Source organism: Ochotona curzoniae, unplaced genomic scaffold, assembly GCF_017591425.1.
Source record: "Ochotona curzoniae isolate NIBS_2020 unplaced genomic scaffold, NIBS_Ocur_1.0 contig_291, whole genome shotgun sequence".
NCBI classification, from domain to species: domain Eukaryota; kingdom Metazoa; phylum Chordata; class Mammalia; order Lagomorpha; family Ochotonidae; genus Ochotona; species Ochotona curzoniae.
The window spans coordinates 17,122,763-17,144,098 of NW_024465649.1; the positions used below are offsets into that span (position 1 = coordinate 17,122,763).

Genomic DNA, 21,336 nt, shown 5'->3' on the forward strand with positions numbered 1-21,336 from the left:
CCCTCAGGGTGAACTGTTTTCCCTGTATTTTTGGTCTTATAGTTTCAGTTTTGGGTCTTATATTTAGGTATTTATTCATTGTATGTTCATTTTGTGAATGGTGAAAAATAGAGATCTGGCCATCTTCTCTATTTGGCTTTCCAGTTTTCACAGTATCAGTTCTTATTAAAATTTTTACTCTTAATGCACATGCTTTGTAGATGATTACTTTATTACAACCCATATTTTAATAACATCTAAGAGGCTGAGTTGTTTTTATTTGCCATATTTATTTATTCCTCTAAATGCAAGTGAAATCCTTGAAATTGTCTTGACTGCCAAATTTCTTCTTTCAGTCTTGAAAGTTAGTGCCAACTTGCTGGGCAATGCTTTCATGTCATCCTCCACTGCTTTTCTAGGCTATAGGCTGGATGAGAAGCGGGACAGCTGGAATTTTGACCAGCACCCTATATGGATGCTGGTGGTACAGGGTGCTACGACTTGGTCATGACTCCAGTGATAAAATCTTTATCTGAGATTCTCTCTCTCTCTCTCTCTCTTTTTCTCTCTCTCTCTCTCTCTCTCTCTCTGTTTTGTGTAAGCATTAATTGCTGTAAGCTTTCTTCTTAGTACCAGTTTCACTGTATCCCATAAGATTTGGTATTTTTTGTATCCATTTTCATTTTTTTCCTCAAGAAATTTTTACTTTCCCTCTTGATTTCTTCATTTGTTCACTGTTGAGTTTTTGCAAGGAACCTGGCCCTGGGATTTGGTTCGTGTCCCTCTCCTAGATGCAGCTGCCTCTCTGTACCAGGGTCTTTGGAGTTGGGGGAGTGGCGTGGCAGCTTGTTCCTGCTTGAAAATGAATGCGGCTTTAATTTAACAAGGTGAGGTACTGTGGTGTTTGATCTGCCTTCCAAAGCTCTGTGAACGGGACACGGGTGAGTATAGCTGTTCGGTGGTTGCCAGGACCTCCTCCTCAGTCGGCATCTTCATTCTAACCCTCTAAGCCTTCGTTATCTCTGTAACTTAATGATGCAAATTTATCTCTAGTCACCACTTTAGGTACATGTCAATTTTTTTTACATCCTTACTATTAGTCATTTGAGAATATTTTCTAATTTCACTGTGATTTCTTCATTAACCCCATGTTAATTAAAATTCCATAAGTTTGATAGTCTCTCTCTGATTATTCACAGCAACCCTGATTTCTTCTCAACTGGAGAACATAATATGAGTCATTGGAAATTTAATAACGTTTCCTTACGACTTGACGTTTAGTCAGTTTTAATAATTCTGTTTGTACTGTAGAACATATACCCCATTATTATAGGGTCCAGCAGTCTGTAAAAATCTGAGTACATCATATTTATTAACCATATTGTTTTGAACTTCTTTATACTTAAAGGTAAAACTGCAAAATTATTGTGCATTATTTACCCTGTCCTTTAATCACTAAAATGTTTTGCATTACAAGATGGAGATATATATATCTAGTTGAGATAGTAAAAGCTAATCATGAGGCCACCTATGGAACTATATCATAAAACAAAATAAAATATGTTTTAAAAAATAATGAGGCCACCTACCTGCTAAGCCTATTTATTTAAAAAAGTTTTATTGAGATAAATATAATTCATATATCATAAAATTCACCTAGTGGGACTTAGTATGTAATAAGACTGTTCAGCTTTTAATATATCTATGTTCATAACATTTCATCAACCCAAAAGAGACATATTATACCTTGTAGGGATCAAACAGTCCTCGTTGCCCCACTCTAAGGCACCCACTGTTATCATTCTCTAGCCATTACTCAAATGTGGTGTTTGTGGTGTTTGTGGTTGAAATCTTAATGATTTTACATCTTAGTGATGTTATAGTTTTGCTTTATCCTTTTTAAATTTTAATTTTAAAAATGTATTTGTTTGAAGAGGTAGAAAATATGACAGAGAGGCAAAGACAGGGCTCTCGTTGGCTGGTTCACTTGTCTGTGGTTGCCAACAGCTATTGATGAGCTAGGCCAAAATCAAGCTCAGAAGTCTATCAGGGACTCCCACATAGGTGTCAGGGACATCGGCTGTCTGTCCAGGTGCAGCTGGAACTAGCATTCCAATATGGAATTCCAGCAGTGCAAGCATAGGCTCAACAAGCTATGCCACAACACTGGCCCTTATCTTTTTTTTTTTCTTTAATGGTAGCCAATATTCCTTTATGTAATATCGCATTTTGTTTTCCCATTCATTAGTTATTGGATGGATGAATTGATTTTGGCGGTTGTCACTTTTTTTTAGCAGCTGAAAATAATGTTATTATATTAATATCTGCATAGTAAGCTTGTGCTTATTATTTTAATAGCCAAATTGTTATCTAGGGTGGCTCACGAGTTCCTAGTCACACCAGGATAATGATACCCAGAACATTTGCTAAACTTTTCTGTTTTTCTCAAGACATTCATTCTAATGTGTACAAAGTGGTATCTCCTTGGAGTTCTGACTGACATGTCAGTAATGACTAACAATTATAAACATTCATTCAAGTGCTTATTAGCAATTTCTCTTCTTTGGAGAAATAAACTATTCAGTGCTTTGTTCATTTTAAACCTTTGCTACCTTTTTATTACTAAGGTTTTAATATTTTATTCTATATAAACTATTAGATCTACAAAATTGCTTCATGTATTCTATCTATGAAATTGCTTCGCAAATACTGTTTTGTATCTTTAGTTTTAATGTCTAGGAACACATCTAAATTTTGTGTATTGCTTATATTCTGCAGCTTTGCTGAAATCTTGTTAACTGTAAATAATTTTCAATGTATGTGGATTCCTCAGAATTTTGGGGGTGGGTTTATATTTTTTCTTTTAAATCATTTTATTCATATAAAGTGAGCAAATTTCACATATTTTACAATGCAGATGTTTTACAAGAACGTGTTATTTGAAAATTTGTACATTTTATTTCCTTGTTGGTTTTGATTCTGGTTTTCCCGGCTGGTGTCTCCGATGTGTTACTGAAGTGCGGAGCGTGGCCCACTGTTATCTTACTCCTGACATCGGTGTTTCATAAGAATGCTATACCAGCTCTTTTCCTCTCTTGTGCAGATCATTTTTATTATCTTGAAATTTTCTAGTTACCTGAGTCTTTTGAGCATACAAAGGTGTTGGGCTTCATCAAATGCTGATTTCTTTATCCACTGCAGTGATCATTTTGTTTTTGTCCCTTACTTTATTAATATAGAATATTACGTTGATTTCCATTTCTTATGTTATATCAACTTTCCATCCCTGATATCATTCCCAATTGCTCATGATATGTACTCCTTTGAAATTCTTACTATATTTGGCTTGCTCATATTTTGTGAATGCCTCCATATTCATGAACCCTTTTCTTTCTTGTGATATCGTTGCTTTGGAATTAGAGTAATATAGAAAGTGTCCAGAGATGCCACCAAATACCTAGCAAAACTGATGAAGACATTCAGCAAAGCAGCCAGATATTCAGTGTGCCAAAACCAGGGGCATTGTCATAACCAGTAGTGAATTATCTGAGAAACAACTCAAGGAAACATTCCCAAATGCAATAGAGACAACCTTCTGTGTTTCCTCTCATATGTGAAATTTAATATATGAAATTTAAAATGTGGTTGCCATATTTAATATATAATATTTGTAAATTTTGTCTCCACTGAATTATACGTTGAATAATAACCTACATTTTATATTTCATTTTATCTATGATTACCACATTACGTGATAATAGATCTACACCTGCTTTAAAACATAGTAGATACCTCTGTGCAAGTGTAAACATCAGAATCACATATGAAGCAAACATGGCAAAATGTTGAAACTGGTTAAATCTGTGTGTGCTTATTGAACTTTTTATATTCCTCCATATTATTATTTGAAATGTTTTGAAAGAAAATAGCAAAATAAAAAAGATACTTCTTTCAATACTTAGTTCAACTTAGTCCTAAGCTCTCTGGGGAGAAGTTTGTTGTTTGGCTAATCCATCTGCTCTTTTGTTATATTTCAAATTTGTTCTGTTTCAGTGGTTCTGATCTGTTTAAGAAGTTGTATTTTTTCATGTTTGGCCTAAAATTATTCTTAGTATTTCGTTTTTACTTTATTATTTTCTGTACAGTCTCCAGTAATGTTCCGTTTCTCACCCTGATTTTAGTAATTCAAGCCTTCTTGGTCTAACCCGAAGTATTGTTAAGTATATTGTACTTTTTTTTTTTTGGACAATCTTTACTTAGTTAATTTGGGTAAAAAGGTTCAATGGCTACAGGGAATTGGGTAAGATTATTATTTCCATATTGTTTCCTTCATGTATCTGAGGTAAAGGGGGATATTGAGGGAGAAGCCGCACCCAGTTTCCCACCCACCCCAAGTCCCACATGTGGGGCATGCTCTGAGATACTCGCTCAAGTACTTTCGATAGTTCACCAGTTATGAATCGCTGCCAGTCTCGCCTCTCCAAGCACGATGAGGTCATTGAAAAATCCACTGGTTGACATTGTCCATCATAGAGTCTATTTGCCCGGTATTTTGTTGCCAACCTATAGCTGAGGTGGTTGATTAACTTGTTCCATCTTCTGTCCTTTCATGGTTAGGGTTCTGAGTCCGGCATTTCAATTGGGAAGATTCCCAAATAAACTTTGTCTGAGGTGTTCCCAAGCCAGATTCTTGTATGCACCAGCAAGTACAGGGCCCAGCACAGTCCATTGCCCCAATCAGCTGGTGGTTGCAATTGCTGGTGGATTCTGTTTTCAGCCCTGCCTTCCACTGGAACTAATGGGTGTTGCAGTCCAGACTGGTTCTGCACAGCGCATACTAGGCCCTCACCTAAACCAGTGGGAGCTGCAGCCTGGTGAGAGCGACCCACAATAACCCCCACCAGGCCTGTCCCCTACCCTGGTTGCCAGTATGTGTAGCAGACCAGTCCAGTCTGTCCCACATCCCCCTTGGCTCTCGTACATGGCAATTGGCATTGAAGCTTAAATCCATCTAACCAGCTCAACAATCAAGCCCTCACTGGTGTAAACATATTATACTTTTGAAGAAATTACTTTCTTTTTCATTTTATCTTTATACCTTGAGTTCAATTTATATCCATTCTCCCTAGTTTTTATTCTACCTGGCTTGAATTTGGTGGTGGTTTTATACTTTTGGAGGTGAAAGATTTAGGTTTTTGACTTGAGGTCATTTTTTTTTCTTTTGAACTAAAAATCAGCTTATTGAGCTAACATGAAGGAAGAACAAAAATTCTCTGGCTCATTGGAGACCACTAGTAGCACAGAGAGGGGTCCAGGGTTGCAGGTCCATGTTTTCTTTCTTAAAGCTATTTACAACATTATTTCTCTTTTAGATTTGCTTTTAAATCATCATATAAGTCTTTTATGTTTCTTTCTATTTAAATTTTCTTCAAAATGCGTTGTAATGTTCCTTAGGATACCTTTTTGTCTTCTTATTTAAAGTATATTATAGCAATAGAAAAAAAAAATGGGTAGAATCCACAGACAATAAAACAGTCTTGACAGCTAAATATATGGCTGGAAAATCCCCAAACAGCTTCTTCAGAGTCTAGATGGGGACATCCTGGGCAGTGTTCTCTCTGTGAATGAGATTGCAGACTCTGCCTGTCAGGATGCCTAACAATTATTCTGGAAAGACATGGAATGCATCCAAAAATCCTCATGTGACTAAACGGGGCATTCATTCTCACAAAATCTGGCTACAGTCCTGGGGGAAGGCACATCCATCCTTGCTCCATAACTCAAATAAAAACAGAACTTGTTTTTCTCTCAGGGTAAGCCAAGCCCACAGAAAAACAAAAACAAACAAATAGCCCCCAGGGCACTAGCCTTTACTGGACAAATAGGGACATGCAAATTTTTATTTTAATACTAGTCATTCAAATATTTAATACTTGTTACATATTCGCTAATTGACCAAATTCCCTTCTGTCACTGTTTTCTAACTTCATTTCATTGTAACCAGGTGTATATGGTATACTTTTAGTTACTTAGAATTTTTTAGACTTATTTTACCTACGTATGATCTCTCCCAGAGAATTCCCACATGTACGAAAGAGAATGTGCTTTGCTTCTGCTGGAGTTTTCTATAGATGCAGTTAGGTCTTCTTGTGGAGTGGTGTTGTTCAGTCTTCTGTTTCCTTATTGATCTCTCTCTTTTCTATCCATTGTTGAAAACTAAGTATTGAATATTAAAGTTTTCTAACTGTACACATGTCCTGTTGGTTCTGATTTTCTGAAGAACCATGATCTGCACAGCCTGGGAGTCAGAAACTTCTGAGGCTCATCCTCAAATCCTAGCCTTTGTGTCCAAGAACCCAAGTTTTCAAGATGAAGATACTAGAAAAATCCCCTCCTTGCTGTGACAGAAAACCAGTCCATGTGAAATATGCCTGTACCTGATCCCATTACCTAGACTGAGAGAAGCAGAGCAGCTCCCAGCGCCGTGGAGGAAGCAGGCTGCTCATCCTCCAACATCCTCTAACCTTCCACTCTTGGGGATCACTACAAGCAGAAACATGTGAGACTGTGGACCAGACAGCATTCTAGGGGCCTAAAATACAATGACTTAATTGTAATGTTAAATGATATATCCCCTTCCTTGGCCATAAAAAGGATTTTGTGATAACAGTGGACTCTACTGCTTGGAGAACTGCTTGACATGGATTGTATCTGAGGGAGTACTTAAGAAGACCAAAGTCAAGCTTGGAAATGAAAACAGGGGTTGCTAGAGCAGTTTGAAGGCTCTTACACCTATAGCCAGAGCAAATATTAAAGAAATACAAATATTTAACACAATTACTGTAAATCTTCCCTGCAGAGCTGTATTTTCATCAGTTTCTCTATACAACATGTATGACTTTCTTTTTTTTAATATATATGTTATTATTGTATTTTGATAATCTTTACATAGTTAATTAGGGTAAAAAAAAGGTTCAAGGGCTTCAGGGAATTGGGTAAGACCATTTCCATACCGCTTCCTTCATGTATCTGAGGTAAAGGGGGATATTGAGGGAAAAGCCCACCCAGTTTCCCACCCACCCCAAGTCCTGGATGTGGGGCATGTTCTGAGATTATCACTCAGGTGGTTTCGTTAGTTCACCATTCATGGATCACTACCAGTTTCGCCTCTCCAAGCACGATGAGGTCGTCGAAGAATCCACTGATTGACACAGTCCCTTATAAAGTCTCTATTTGCCCAGTGTTTCGCTGCCAACAAATAGCTGAGGTTGTTGATTGACTTGTTCTATCTTTTCTTGCTTAGGGGTCTGAGTCCAGCATCTTGACTGGGGAGATCCCCAAAGAAATTTTGAGGTATTCCCAGTCCAGATTCCTGCGTGTTCTAGCAAGCTCAGGTCCCGGCACAGTCCATCGCCCCAATCAGCTGGTGGTTGCAATTGCTGGGTTGGTTCTGTCTCCATCCATGTCTTCCCCTGGAACCAATGGGTGTTGCAATCCAGCCTGGTTCTGCCCAGCACACACTCGGCCCTCACACAAACCAGTGGGAGCTGCAGCCCAGGCGGAGCGACCCGCAGTAACCCCAACCAGGCCCACCCCCTACCCTGGCTTGCCAGTATGTATGGCAGACTAGTTCAGTCTGTCCCACATTCCCTTCTGCTCACATACATGTCAATGGGTATTATGACCTAATTCTATCCAACCTTCTCATCCATCCAGCCCTCCTGGATATTGTTGGGTGTCTGTCTAGCCACCCCAGTCCCCGTCCTAGTTTCCGTGCCCTCCCATGGGGGGTGGTAACCCAAGAGGGAGGAGCCCACTATTTCCCTCCCAGGTTGCTCTCACTCCCTGATTGTGCCCTCTCCAGGTGACCCTGTGGTTCAACTCAACATGACTAGCCCCCTGTGCCAACCTCTGCCAACTGATGCTGTGCCCAAGCCCCAACAACCATCATCCACTCTAACTGTAGATTGCAACAGTAGGAGTAATCAGCCCAGCCTGGTTTTCCCCCCCCCGATCTGGTCCACATGAGGTGCACAGGTGCTGTGGCCCTGCCTGGTGTGGTCTACCCCCTCCCCAGCTTACACTCCCCAGTGGGATTAACTGTTCAGCTAGGGAACCACCCCTTATTCCTCTGCCAGCTCTGCCCCCTCCCCTCCTGATTCTCACATGTGCTGGCTGGGTGCTGCGGTCACATCCTGCTCAGGCAACCCCACCTTGGCATTCCGTGTTGTGTACTGGCTTTGTTGCGACCGAACCTGGTTCGACCCACACTCTGTTCTGGCGTTTGGATTTACCAGTGGATAACGTGAACTGATTCAGCCTGGTCTGCCCCCGACCCATGCCAAATGCATGCCAGTGGGACACTTTCCATGACCTCTTGGCTGTTTCCTTCCATGCTTCTTGCGCTTACCTGCTGGGTCTGTGTCCTGCCAGAGGAGTTGCCCAGGCTCCTCCATGAAAACCCCTCCAAGTACCAAGTTTCGTGCATACCAGTGGGTCCATGTGCCAGTTCCCCTCCTGTCCTAGCAGGAACAGTGGCCTTTCCTAACTGGCGTTCATCCCATTCTGGTTCTTGCTGTTGGATATTTCAGCCCAGCCATGGCTCGTCCACACTCCCATATTGCTTGTATATGGCTCAGTTAGGGTTGAGACCTAGCCTAGTCTGTCACACATCTACCCTGGTCCTCCAGAGCACCAGAAGACATTGCAGTCTGGCCCGGCCCGGTGCGTCTTGTTCCAGTCCACACTTGTGCCAAGGGAGACAATAACTCTATACTGACCTGAACACAGCCCCATTCACCTGTCGCGACTCCTGCCTTAGACACTGTGACTCAGATCTGTGACTCCTGCAGACCAGTTGGTGTAACAAAACCTAGCTGGGCATGTCCTGCACTCCTCCCTGTTTTCCAATCATGTTTGTGGGCTAAGGTTTGCTCAGTCCAAACCTTCAGGTCTCAGTCCCACACTTGCCCTAAAGTTTCATCTCCCTGTTCCTGGGAATGGCCAGTAATTCGTGTCTCACCTACACTAAAGCTGGCCTTATTTGTGGGTGTCCCTAAGCAGCTATTTCATACTGTAAAAACCCCAGAACTTGCCACTGTGCAGCCAGCAGGCAAAGCCTAGCACCATTTGGTGCACTGGCCCCCAAAGCCGAGGACTCTGCCCTCACCTTTTGGCATGGGCTTTGGCCCAAGTCCCCAGTGGGTTCCATCCGGCAGGGGCGCCCCCCACAAGTGCCACCTCAAGGAGGGGTTAAGTCTGCTCCCTGCCCCAAGAACGGAACCTATGACTTTCAAAATAAGTAATTACAAAGCACAGCAGAAAGCAGAAAATTTTGAAGACCACCAACACTCAGATATGACACACATGTGAAATCATTGCAGTGGCAATTTGGAAAGACTAAATGTTAATGATTCTGATGGGAAAAGTACACCATTGGCCTGGCACAGTGATTCAATTGACTAACCCTCCCCCTTCAAGAACCGGGATCCTATATAGGTGCCGGTTTGAGTCCTGCTGCTCCACTTCCCATCCAGTTCCCTGCATGTAGCCAGGAAAAGCAGTGGAGGATGGCCTAAAGCCTTGGGACTTTGCACCTACATGGGAGACATAGAAGAAGCTCCTGGCTTCAGATCGGGTTATCTCTGGCCATTTTGGCCATTTGGGGAGTGAACCAGTGGATAGAAGATTATTCTCTCTGTAAATCTGCCTTCCCAATAAAAATAAACATATTTAAAGAGAAGAATAAACCAGAGTACACAAGCACAGATGGGTAATATAGGCAGAAGATGGGACCTCTAAAAAACGTATAAGGATAGGTTAAAAAAATAATGACAGGAGTAGAATATAAGTAAATCCCCTCTGAGTGTCTGGCGCGATGACCTAGCAGCTAAAGTCCTTGCCTTGAATGCACCAGAATCCCACATAGGTGCCAGTTCTAATCCTGGCAGACCTGCTTCCCATTCAGATGCCTGTTTGTGGCCTGGGAAAGCAGTCTTGAGATACTGCACTCATGTGGGAGACCTGGAGGAAGTTCCTCCCTCCTGGCTTCGGATTGGTGCAGCACTGGCCATTGCGGTCTTTTGGGGAGTGAATCATCAGTTGGGAGATCTTCCTCTCTGTCTTTCCTCCTCTCAGTGTTTCTGACTTTGCAATAAAAATAAACAAATCTTTTAAAAATTGCCCCTTTGAATAAAATAGTGTGATACAGTTGGTAAGGTCACTGTTTAATCGTATTCTAACTTTCCCATGTCCCTTCTCCTGTTCTTCAGTTCCATACTAGACTTGAAAACCCACAGCCCACAATTGCAGTATAAAGCAATGTCCTGGCAACCATCATAGGGGCTGAATAAAGCTGGGCTTTCCTCAAATACCATGTCCAGAAAACCGTCATTATTCAACCTGTCTGGAGATTGCCTGGAAGACCCCACTGACTGTGTTTTGTTTTTTGTGATATGTGTTAGAGCATTCTCAGTACAAAATCTTTGCCCTGGGGATATTTGTCAAAAATAATTACAGTTGTTGTTTAGTTTCACAGCAGTCTGTGGTGCTAGACGCCAGTTGGAAACAAAAAGAGAAGCTCATCAAAAGGTCTTAAAAGTGAAAAATGAGACAATCCTTAGGGACTTTGAAAAAGCTCTTTCATATTCCTGGGACTTTAGAAGACCATGTAGCTTTGTGTGGCTGACATTAAAGCTTCAGACATCGAGAAGTTGTACTAGCAGGCTTAATGATTTTAAGAGTTTACAGACATATCTATCCAGTAGCTACCTGACCATTCAGCTAACAGAAGAGAGATTTCAGAGATCACCCTTAAAAAACAGCATGGAGTTTACAGAAACAATTCAGAAAGCCACTAACGAAATAACTGGATTAAACAGCAACAACAAATAGTGGGAGAGATGGAAAAGGAGGTTCACGGTCTGTCCTTGAGGAACCCAGATATCAGACTCACCTTAGGCAAAGGACTTCATCCGATTATGTTGACTAAGAATGGGTATTTGATATAGCAGTTGAAAACTCATGTGGGACGACCACATCTAGTATCAAAGTGTTCGGCTTGAGTCTTGGCTCCACTCCTGATTCCAGTTTTTGGCTCCTCCAGACCTTAGGAAGAATCTAGGAGCTGAGTACCTACCACCCATGTGGAAGACCCAGATTGAATTCCTAGCTTCTGGTCTACCTGTGTTTCTTTTTCTCTATCCTTCAAATAAATAAATAGGTAAAAATCTTATCTTTAAGCTTCATTTATTTTCATTTGAAAGGCAGGTTTATAGAGAGGAGGAGACAAAGAGACTTTCTCCATCCACTGGTTCACTGCCCATGTGGTTGCAACAGCTGGAGCTGAGCCAATCAGGCCAGGAGCCAGGAGCTTCTTTGCTATCTTCCACATGGATGCAGGGATCCAAGCACTTGATCATACTCCAGTGCCTTCTCAAGCCATAAACAGAGAGCTGGATGGGAAGTAAAACAGCCAGGACGCAAACTGGTGCCTATTTGGAATGCCAGTAACACGGGTGGAGGTTTAGCTTACTGTGCTGTGATTCTGGCCCATTATGTAATTTTTTTTGTTAGGAGTGAGTACTGTGACACAATGAATTAAACTGCTACTTAGGATACCAAGCTTCCCATATCAGAGTGACTGGAATTGAATTTCAACCATGCATCCAAAACAGCTTTCTACAAAGACAGAGAGACAGGAAGAAATCTCCCATGCATTGGTTCACTCCCCAAATGTCCACAGTAGTTGGGCAAGGGCCAGACTGAAGTTTGGAGCTAGAAGCTCAGTCCAAGTTTTCCACATGAGTGCCAAGGATCCAACTACTTGCCATCAAGTAGTCACCACCTAATCCCTACACAGGGTGTACGCTAATACAAATTCAGAATTAAGATTTAAATCCCGGCATTCTAAAATGGAGATATAGCTATTACAGAAATGCAAATAAAAACCACATTTGAGGTTCCACTTAATTTCAGTGAGAATGGCCTACATTCATAGATCTACTAACACCACCCTGCTGGCATGGATGGTGCGGGAAAGAGTACCCTACTCCACTGTTGGTGGGAGCGCAGACTAGTGCAGCCACCATAGAAGACAGTATGGAGAGTGCTACAACAACTGAAAATTGATATGCCATATGACACAGCTATCCCACCCCAGGAAATATATCCAAATGAAGTGAAATCTGCAGATGAGAAAGCAACATGCAACCCTTTATTTATAGCAACACAATCCACAGTAACAAAGACTTGGAAACAACCCAATGTCTGTTGATAAAGGAATGGATAAAGAAACCATGATACATCTACTCAATAGAATACTAATCAGCCATTAAAAAGAATGAAATTCTACCATTTGCAACAAAGTGATCCAAACTGGAGACCATTATGCACAAAGAAATAAGGGAATCTCAAAAGGATAAGCACCATATCCTTTTTCTTATTTAAGGCAACATTCATTCAAAATACAAAGCAAATATCCAGGTGAACAAATACACATATATCCTCATAGATATAGTGCGTAATGGAGACTAGCATACTGGGACGTGAAGATACGTTGCAGTACGCATCTCTACTCCCAAATAAGAGGAGGACTCCTAACGAAACAGCTAAATATACCTTGACATTATGATACTAAACTTTCTCTCTGTATACCTACAATTCCATGCTGTAATTAAATAGAATGTTAAACTTGTAACTTAAGCTATTACTGAGGGATTATACTATGGTAATAATACAGGGAGAAATGCTGGGAGGGGGAAATTGGGAGAACAAGGAGTGAATCTACATATCTAAAAATGTATCAGGAAAATGACAGAAAAATAAAAATGCGTAATGTTCGAGCACTAACTTAAAAAGTTATTTTAACTATTAATAGTACACTGAAAGAAATTAAGGAAAAGCAAGAATCAATTGAGGTTAGCTTTACAAAAATAAACCTAGAAGCAAAAACAATTCTAAATGTGTATTTACATTTTCTGTAATTTTTAAACTTTGTCTATTATTTATTACTTATATTTTTACTCTTTTCAATTTTATCCTGTCAACAAAATTTTAAAATCCATTCATAATCTGTGTTCACCTAGTTTTTTTTTTACATAAAATAACCCCTTATTAATACTAAAATTTGCGCTTTTTCCTTTTATTATCCTTTGGTTCTGTTCTTGCTCAACTCTACCACCAGGGTGCCACCTAACTGGCTCAGAAAGAAAATTGATATTAAATTATACAAGCAGTATGTATGTGAATTCACTGTAGATGTTATAATTTACCAGACTCTTCCCTCAGAATCTGACATCCAGCGCCCTTGTGTGTGTCCATGAGAAGTTAGGAGCAGGCTGCTCATACAGAGCAGGCATTATGTATTTTCATTATAATAACCTTGCTTTTTTCATTTTTACCATTTCTGGTTTGTGCTGCCCTTTGTCTTTTGATGAATTCTGGGTCATGTTCTTTGTAAGTCATGGGTGCATGTAAGAAGGCTTGTACTGAAACGGTTCTTTCAGATACTGCGGAGTTAGGAGGCAGATGCTATCTCTCTGGTTACTCATATGAGAAAATGCACGATGCTGTAATTTATATCACCTAACACATCCATTCCCAATCCTTCATTTTGATTCAAAAAGGTATTAAGTTCTTACTTCCCTCTTAGTTTCTGTCCTAAAAAATAGTAGCTTTTAATTCAAATTGTTATAACGGGGGAGGGCAAGAGAACAAGAAAAAAAATGAATTAATGAAAATCTTGAAAATTATCTTAGGATGAGAGAGATCCAGAGAAGGATGATGACCTGGAACTGAAAAGAGGTCTTTTGTACAGAGACTCTGCCTACGACAGTGACCCCGAGTACAGGTATGCCCTGGGATGAGGCTCTGGGACAGGTCTTCTCACACGTGGCATACACATCATCTGCTTCTTTATCTTCTGATTTGGTGGGGATTTGGGAACTCAGAGGGATTCTTAATAATACATTTTAAAAATATGTATTTCTACAAAATATTTTAATCTTTTGTTTTACGAAAAATGTTTTAATGAAAACACATACAGCCAATTAACAGTGATTCCTTGCATTCGACCTTAGATTTTTATTTGGCTTCTCTGCAAATCCACATATTTAAAGATACATTTATTCCAATCTAACAAATTTCCATAACTTAAGATCACAAGTAAACATTTTTAATACTATTAGATCATGTTGTTCTAGCTTAAAATTTTTAAGAGTATTAATTATAATGATATAGATTAAAAAGGCTGTAAAGCAAATCCTTTGAAGACTTCTGAAGGCTATGTCAGTTGCCATAAATATAGTATTAAAAACAGCCAAACACCTACTTATGTAAAGCTCTCTAACTCCTTGGCGGCTATACAACTGTGCAGCTATTTGGCTTTTATTTACCTTCTTTTACTTCTATTTTACTGTATGGCTTTTATCTTCTTGAGATTCCTTGGGACAGTGATAAATGAAAAAGTTCAAGTAATAGAATATGTTGCATTCCTAACTGGGGTTTCGCTTACTTTACCACCCATGAAAATATGAGCGAAAGTGTGGGAGTGACTCTTTCCCAAAATTGCTCCCTCCCAAACAGGGAAGCAGGCTAGACCTCTCGGATAAGTCATGTATTCTTTTTTAAAAAGATTTATTTATTTTTATTGGAAAGTCAGATATACAGAGAGGAGGAGAGACAGAGAGGAAGATCCTCTGTCCGATGATTCACTCCCTAAGTCACCGCAATGGCTGATGCTATGCCGATCCGAAGCCAGGAACCAGGAACTTCTTCCCAAGTCTCCCACGCGGGTGCAGGGTCCCAAAGCTTTGGGCCGTCCTCGACTGCTTTCCCAGACCACAAGCAAGGAGCTGCATGGGAAGTGGAGCTGCCGGGATTAGAACCAGCACCCATATGGGATCCCGGGCGCGTTCAAGATGAGGACTTTAGCCGCTAGGCCACACTGCCGGGCCCTAAGTCATGTATTATTGATGAAGCTGGAGAAGCAATCCAGAGCAGAAAAGGAGTGTTCAGAGATCACAATCTTGAGAAATTTTTAAGAAAGTTAGCATTATAGCGAGATGGAGAGAGAGAGATTGAGCCAACCTTCCATCCTCCAGCAGCTGCAGTGGCCACCTCAGATGGCCGCAGTGGCCACCAGACCTGCCCCAAGAAAGGATTTTCACCCTTTGTTGTTGCTTAGAGCTGCATTGCCTAGATTGTTACATGAATTGGCATCACGATTTTGGGTTCATAACCCAATTAAGTAAATTTAATGTAGGTGAAAAATAAGCAGAGCTACAAAAAAGACTATAATTGGCAAACTTTTGTGTGGATAGTTATTCCCTTGGACTGTTTGAAAAGTTTGAAATTTCTGCTTCCTACCTTCACTGATTGTAGTTCCTATATACAGAGGAAACCTGAAGTCTGAATTTGAAGAAATATAAAGAATGATTTTAATAGAAGTAGTATAACGATCACATTTTGAAAAGCACCATTCTCAAATTTTACCATAAATCTCAATGTTAGTTATTGTGTCAGTTTCTCAAGCAATGTTAATGACTTTGATTGGATCATCCAGGACTGTTATCTCTCAAATGAAATGATGTAACAAGAGTTCAAGAAAAGTTGTGCTTGCACATTTTGAGTTCCTTTTATAACCTTTGTCATTTCTCTTTAAATGAGACAAGTAGGATGGAGTACTGCCTTCAAAATTTCATTTTGCCAGTTTTAGTTATAGTTCCAGAAGCTACTAAATTAGGGTGTTATTTTAATTTTATATTCAAGTCATGTTATATACTGGGCTAAGAAGTCATTTCCTCTTGTTTGCCCTTTAAAGGATGAGAGACTCAGTTACTGCCTGGCTGTTCTTGAGATCTCCATGGCAGAAGTCAGTGGATGGTTTGGGGTCTTGACTTTTTATGCTCACCCAGTAAGCACTGGCTCAATCTACATGGATCCACAAAATGAGAGGGTGAGGAGCTCAGCACATCCCCTCTTGAAAACAAAAATATGGGCAGAACTATTTAAAACAACAATTTATGAACTCTGAAAATTGACCACAAGTATGTATAACCAACCGAGAAACATTTATCAAGATGATTTATTGAGCCTCAGTAAAGAATACTGGAGCATGTGGCATTTTAATCTGGAGCTTACAACTTCTTCCACCACGCCTCAGCTCCCTGGCACGTGCAGGCAGTCGTGTTGAAAGATAGGCAACTCTGATACCAGAAGAGACAAATGTATGCAAAGCAGAACATTCTGTGTACTGGGGCAGCAACAAAAGTGGCACTAGTCCTCCCGGCAAACAATCAGAGAGTATTGACTGAGACAGACAATTGTCCTTTATTGGCCGGTCGGGACAGGAAATAAAGATGCAGGGGAAAAGATAGCCAAGTTTGACTCTGCTGATGTGCTTATCCTAGATTGTCTAGAATGCTGTGCACAAGCATTGGGCTATGTATTTTTAGTTCTCATGCCACATTAGCAAGGCCCTAGCAAGCCATCAATCAATGGCTTAATGTGAAGACTTGTAGCAGCAGCAAGCTATAGCCAGAGCAGATTTGCACTTAAATTCTCTTCAGTAACATCAAACAGCATTGCTTAATCTGAGCTTATTGGATTTCATGTTACTAACACAGCAAAACAAAGTTATTTTAAATTAACCATTTTTTTTTAGAGATTTATTTATGTATTTGAAAGTTAGAGCAAGAATCTTCCATCTACTGGTTTGCTTCACAAATGTCTGCAATGACTGAGGCTGGGCCAGGCTGAAGGCAGGAGGCAGGAGTTTTATCCAAGCCTCCATGTGTGTGCAGGAACCCAGCAAGTAGGACTGTCCTCTATTGCCTTCGCAGACCATCAGTAGGGAGTTGAACCAGGAGTGAAGCAGCTGGGACATGCCACTGTCTCGAGTGGCATCTTTATCTATTGTGCCAAAAATCAGTCCCTGAAATAAATATTAAGGATTTCATTTCTCTCTTTTTTTAAAAAAAATTTCCTGGGAAATATGTTCATGTTTAGAAATTTGGGGGTTACTACATATTTATGTGGTTTTCCTATGATGTGCTCTAAACATGTAATCTAGAAAGACTTCCAATAATTAGAAAGGTTTTATATATTTATTTAAAAAACAAAAATATGAACTTGGTAATTAGAATTGTCTATTTTAATATTATTTATATTTCCTGAAAAGTATCGAACATATTCAAAATTATTAACTTTTAGTCCCCTTAAAGAACATAGTGTACAACCTCAGTGGTTCTTTGACTAGACATTATATTTTAAGAGATTTATTTTATTTCTAAAAAATTATTAACACATTAAATTCTCTGGGTCAGAGCAAATACATGATAATTACTATAGCACAGTTATCATAAAACTCCCATGTCAATGTGATATTACTGTGAGAAGAATAAGTTTAGTGTACTTCATAGATACAATTTTGATAATACTGCCTTTTTTCTTTCTTTCTTTCCTAATTTATTTATTTCTTTATTTTTGAGCTAACACATTTTAAATTTACATTATAGTCACTAAGTTATAGAGTTCAGCATGTAGAATACAGGCAAGGAATAAAATAATCAAATGAAAAGATGACCATTTCGCCCACATGCATTTTAGGATAATCACAGTACACGTCTTTGACATCACAGTGGTAGTACATCAGTCTTAACTATTGGTGATTGGCAGTTTTTGCTTGACTGATTCAATTTTAAAAATAGTTCATGAGAAAAATTACAGTTTTCGGAAAAGATTATGATCATATAACATTCTCATAACATAGGTTGTTAAGGTTTTGAATAGAAATCATTAGACCGCTCTCTACTATATAATGAGATAATTATAAGTGAAATAAATATTGCAGATTGAAATTAGATAAGTATATATTATAAGCTAATCTGTATCCAAGTCCATTCTAAGTTGTCTAAGACCTTTCTCTTCTCTGATTATGTAGTAGCATTTAAAAAGAAATTCATGAGTTATACCTCATCAATACTTAGGATTTGAAACTGTTCATTTCTCTGTATTTTCCTGGCTTTTTTTTTTTTTCACTTTGTGTGCTTTCTTAACACCGTTATCACACAATTAGCTAGAAGGAGTAAGTTTCTAGGGGGAAAATGTGCTGCATTTAATATTATTCCTGCTTTTACAGAAAATGTTTTATTGTAAATAGCCTTATGCAGGGTTGTTTAGAATTTGCTGGAAATTCAGTACATTCTTTTCATGAAAGAATGATGAAGATATTATTGGTAAAATACAGAGCATAGTTTAGTCGCAAGTACATTTTAAACTTACTATTGTGTAGACTCTCTGTATTCATAATTAGCAAGGTGGAGAGCCAGTACTTTCATGTCCAGGAATAAATGTTACGTTTAGAATTTTGATTATATTTGTTTATATCTACCCATTGATTTCCATATTAGGTCTGTTGCATCTCTGTTTTGCAATTCTGACTTAAAGACTGAACTAATTTCTCAGTTCTCTTCAGAGAGCCACAGTACTGCTTATCAAATTACAAAATTTTGCAGTCTAAAGAATAAATTTCCTGCCAGCTGACCCTATCTAAGAACATCAGCTTGCTTATTTTACAAAGCCTTACCTGGTTGATAGCTGCTTCTGTAGCCCTTTCTAAACCTTACACCTTGTAAACCACTGAGATGGTATTTTAAAGCAGCTTTGTGTTATGAAAACGGGTATTTTCCAGCACTCTGAATTAGGGACTAAGGATTCGATTAAAGCTGGAATAACAACATGGCTTTTAAAGTTAGTTACCTTCTACTACTCCCCACTCAGAGTTGGGTAGTGATGAGTGTTAGAAACTTCAGCTGAGTAGGATTATTGTGCAAGGATTAACCCAAAAATTAGACGGAATAGATAGGCTAGAGAAAGAATACTACCACCTAACGAGCCCTATGTAGTAAAGCTGATGATTAAGAACAGCAAGGAAACCAAAACAGATCTGTTTGGTGACATAATTTATATGTGGCTTACTGAAAAAGAAAGTACATTTATACATGAACACAGCACCAAGAGTTCATATTTCACAACTAACAACAGAAATAGCTTCATGGACTTAAGTTGTGTGAAGAATTTATGTGAAATGAGATCCTAAATATATGAAGAAAATATTTGTCACCTGCTTTTTAAGAGATTTATTTGTTTGTATTGGAAAGGCAAGATCTGCAGAGAAAAATACAGAAAGAAAGATCTTCCATCCACCGGTTCACTTCCCAAGTGGCCTCCACAGCCAGAACTGAGCTGATCTGAAGCCAGGTTCAAGGAGCTTCTTATGAATCTCCCATGTGGATACAGGGTTCCAAGGCTTTGGGCCATACTGCTTTCCCAGGCCACAAACTGGATGGGAGGTGGAGTATCTGGGACACAAACTGGTTCCCGTATGCGATCCCAGCCTGTGCAAGGCAAGGATTAAGCAACTGAGCCATTGTGACAGGCCTTATTTGTTATGTTTAATAGCCAAAGACGTAAGTTTTACATGGCACAAACTTCATAATCTGGATGCAGTAGGCATTAGAAGTCTAATTCAGAACTAGCATTTCATTTATTGAGGTGGAGAAATTATTTAAAAAAAATACAATTCAATCAACACTTTAGAAGATGATAAACAAAGCACATAATTTAACATTTATTTTAGTAAAATTGTGGCTTTTGTTCTTCCAGTCCTTCAGAAACAGCTGTGTTTTGTTTCTTTATTCCAATCACAGCTATCCTAGTACTCATTCATCTCATTGGTTTCCTTTCCGTTTTATTCCCCCTTTCCCATCCCCTCCTATACCTTTCATTTCCCCTTCCCCGTACATGTTTTTCTCAAATCTCTGAAAACCACAACAGCTTTCAATCACTACAAAAATCAGATGCTTTCATAAATGGTTTATATTCAGACTAATTTTCTATTTTCTATTCTTCCTTGAGAAACATTGCATAGTAGCAAAGGCTTTAGATCCACAGACACGGTCTTCTTTCTTATTTATTAACTTTTTTAATGTCCAAACTTCTAATTCTGTGGGTTATGAGATTTTTTTGGTTATTTCTATAAAACATCAAATTCACTTTTAGTAACCTCTCTGTCAAGATAAGCAATGTACTATACATTTCACATGCATTTTGTTTGATTTTCTTTAATCTTAGTTTTTGTTTATTTAGTTTTTGTTTTTAATCTGAAAGTTAGAGCAATAGAGATCTTTCATGTTCAGATATCTGCAACAGCCAAAGCCAGGAACCAAGTACTTGCTCTCTGCTTGCCTCGTGTGTGACAGGGACCCATCATCTGCTGCCTCACAGGATGTGAATCAGTAGGAAGTTGGATTAGAAGTGGAGGAGTTGGTACTCAAACTGACACTCCTGTGTTAAAGGAAGTAGACACACACACTCCCTTAGCTACTGTACAAAATGCACTCCTGGGAATTTCTTAAAATTTTAAAGCAATTATCATGCACAAATATTGTAAAGGAAGATGAGACTCTGAATAGTTAAATACATTGCCAAGGTGCCATCACTGCAAAGGACTGAGTCAGTATTACCTGACTTGGAGGTTCTGCCTTTTTATACTGGCCATACTGGATCATTCCTTCTACCTTGCTGCACCCAATTCTGTTCTCTGAATCCCCTTTTAATACTGACACAAATGTTTATTGTTTTGTAGCTATTTCACACAAATAAGTCGGCTTCCCCTTGTAGAGAGTCATTCATGGAAGGCACAGCCTAGTTGTATGTCATTTTCTACAGCCTTGAGAATATCACACAATCATCACAGGCACTCAAGAAGTATTTTGTTTGCATGGCACTACTTCTAATTCAGTTTCGCCATTGTTTCTAACTTATCTTTTAATCCTTTGTAGCTCATACCAGCGGCCACGTGGCCCAATCCATTTGGATGATGGTGAATACTGGTCCAACAGAGCAGCCTGCTACAAGGGAAAATCCCACCGACCCGTCTTTGAAAACAGCATGGACAAGATGTACAGGAATTTGTACAAGAAGGCCTGTAGTTCTGTCTCTCATACACAGGAAAGCTTCTGAGACCATCCGCGATAAACTGTATGAGTGTTTGTGTCAACCTCTCAATGAAAAGTTTGATGTGATCAATATCTGTATGCCTTTTTTTAAAACCAGGTAGTTCTGAGTGCGGAGGTTAGACTAGAGTGAGTTCATGACTTCCAGTAATGAATTAATGAAGCCTTTTTTTGTGAGAGGGTTGTGATACATTCCAAATATCAACAGCATCACAATCACAACCACTGGCCCATGACAAGGGCATTCTCTCGCATGTATCTTGTATCACCACTTAAAACCCAAGAACAGTTTCTCTCTGGAAATTCTCTCCTGCCTTAATCACCCATTTTTCCTTTTTTC

The 21,336-nt window shown here is 39.3% G+C and overlaps 1 protein-coding gene across 2 annotated transcripts in view; it reads left to right on the forward strand.

Annotated features, from left to right (window-relative positions):
• The window catches only part of SPATA6 (spermatogenesis associated 6), a 106,581-nt gene extending 85,520 nt beyond the window's left edge, over positions 1-21,061 (forward strand). For both annotated transcript variants that reach the window (XM_040978680.1, XM_040978681.1), the window contains 2 exons: positions 13,737-13,828; positions 20,823-21,061. In XM_040978680.1, coding sequence (XP_040834614.1) covers positions 13,737-13,828; positions 20,823-21,003 — 273 coding nt within the window. In that variant the 3' untranslated portion in view covers positions 21,004-21,061. The remainder of the gene's footprint in view (positions 1-13,736; positions 13,829-20,822) is intronic.
• Positions 21,062-21,336: the final 275 nt, after the last annotated feature.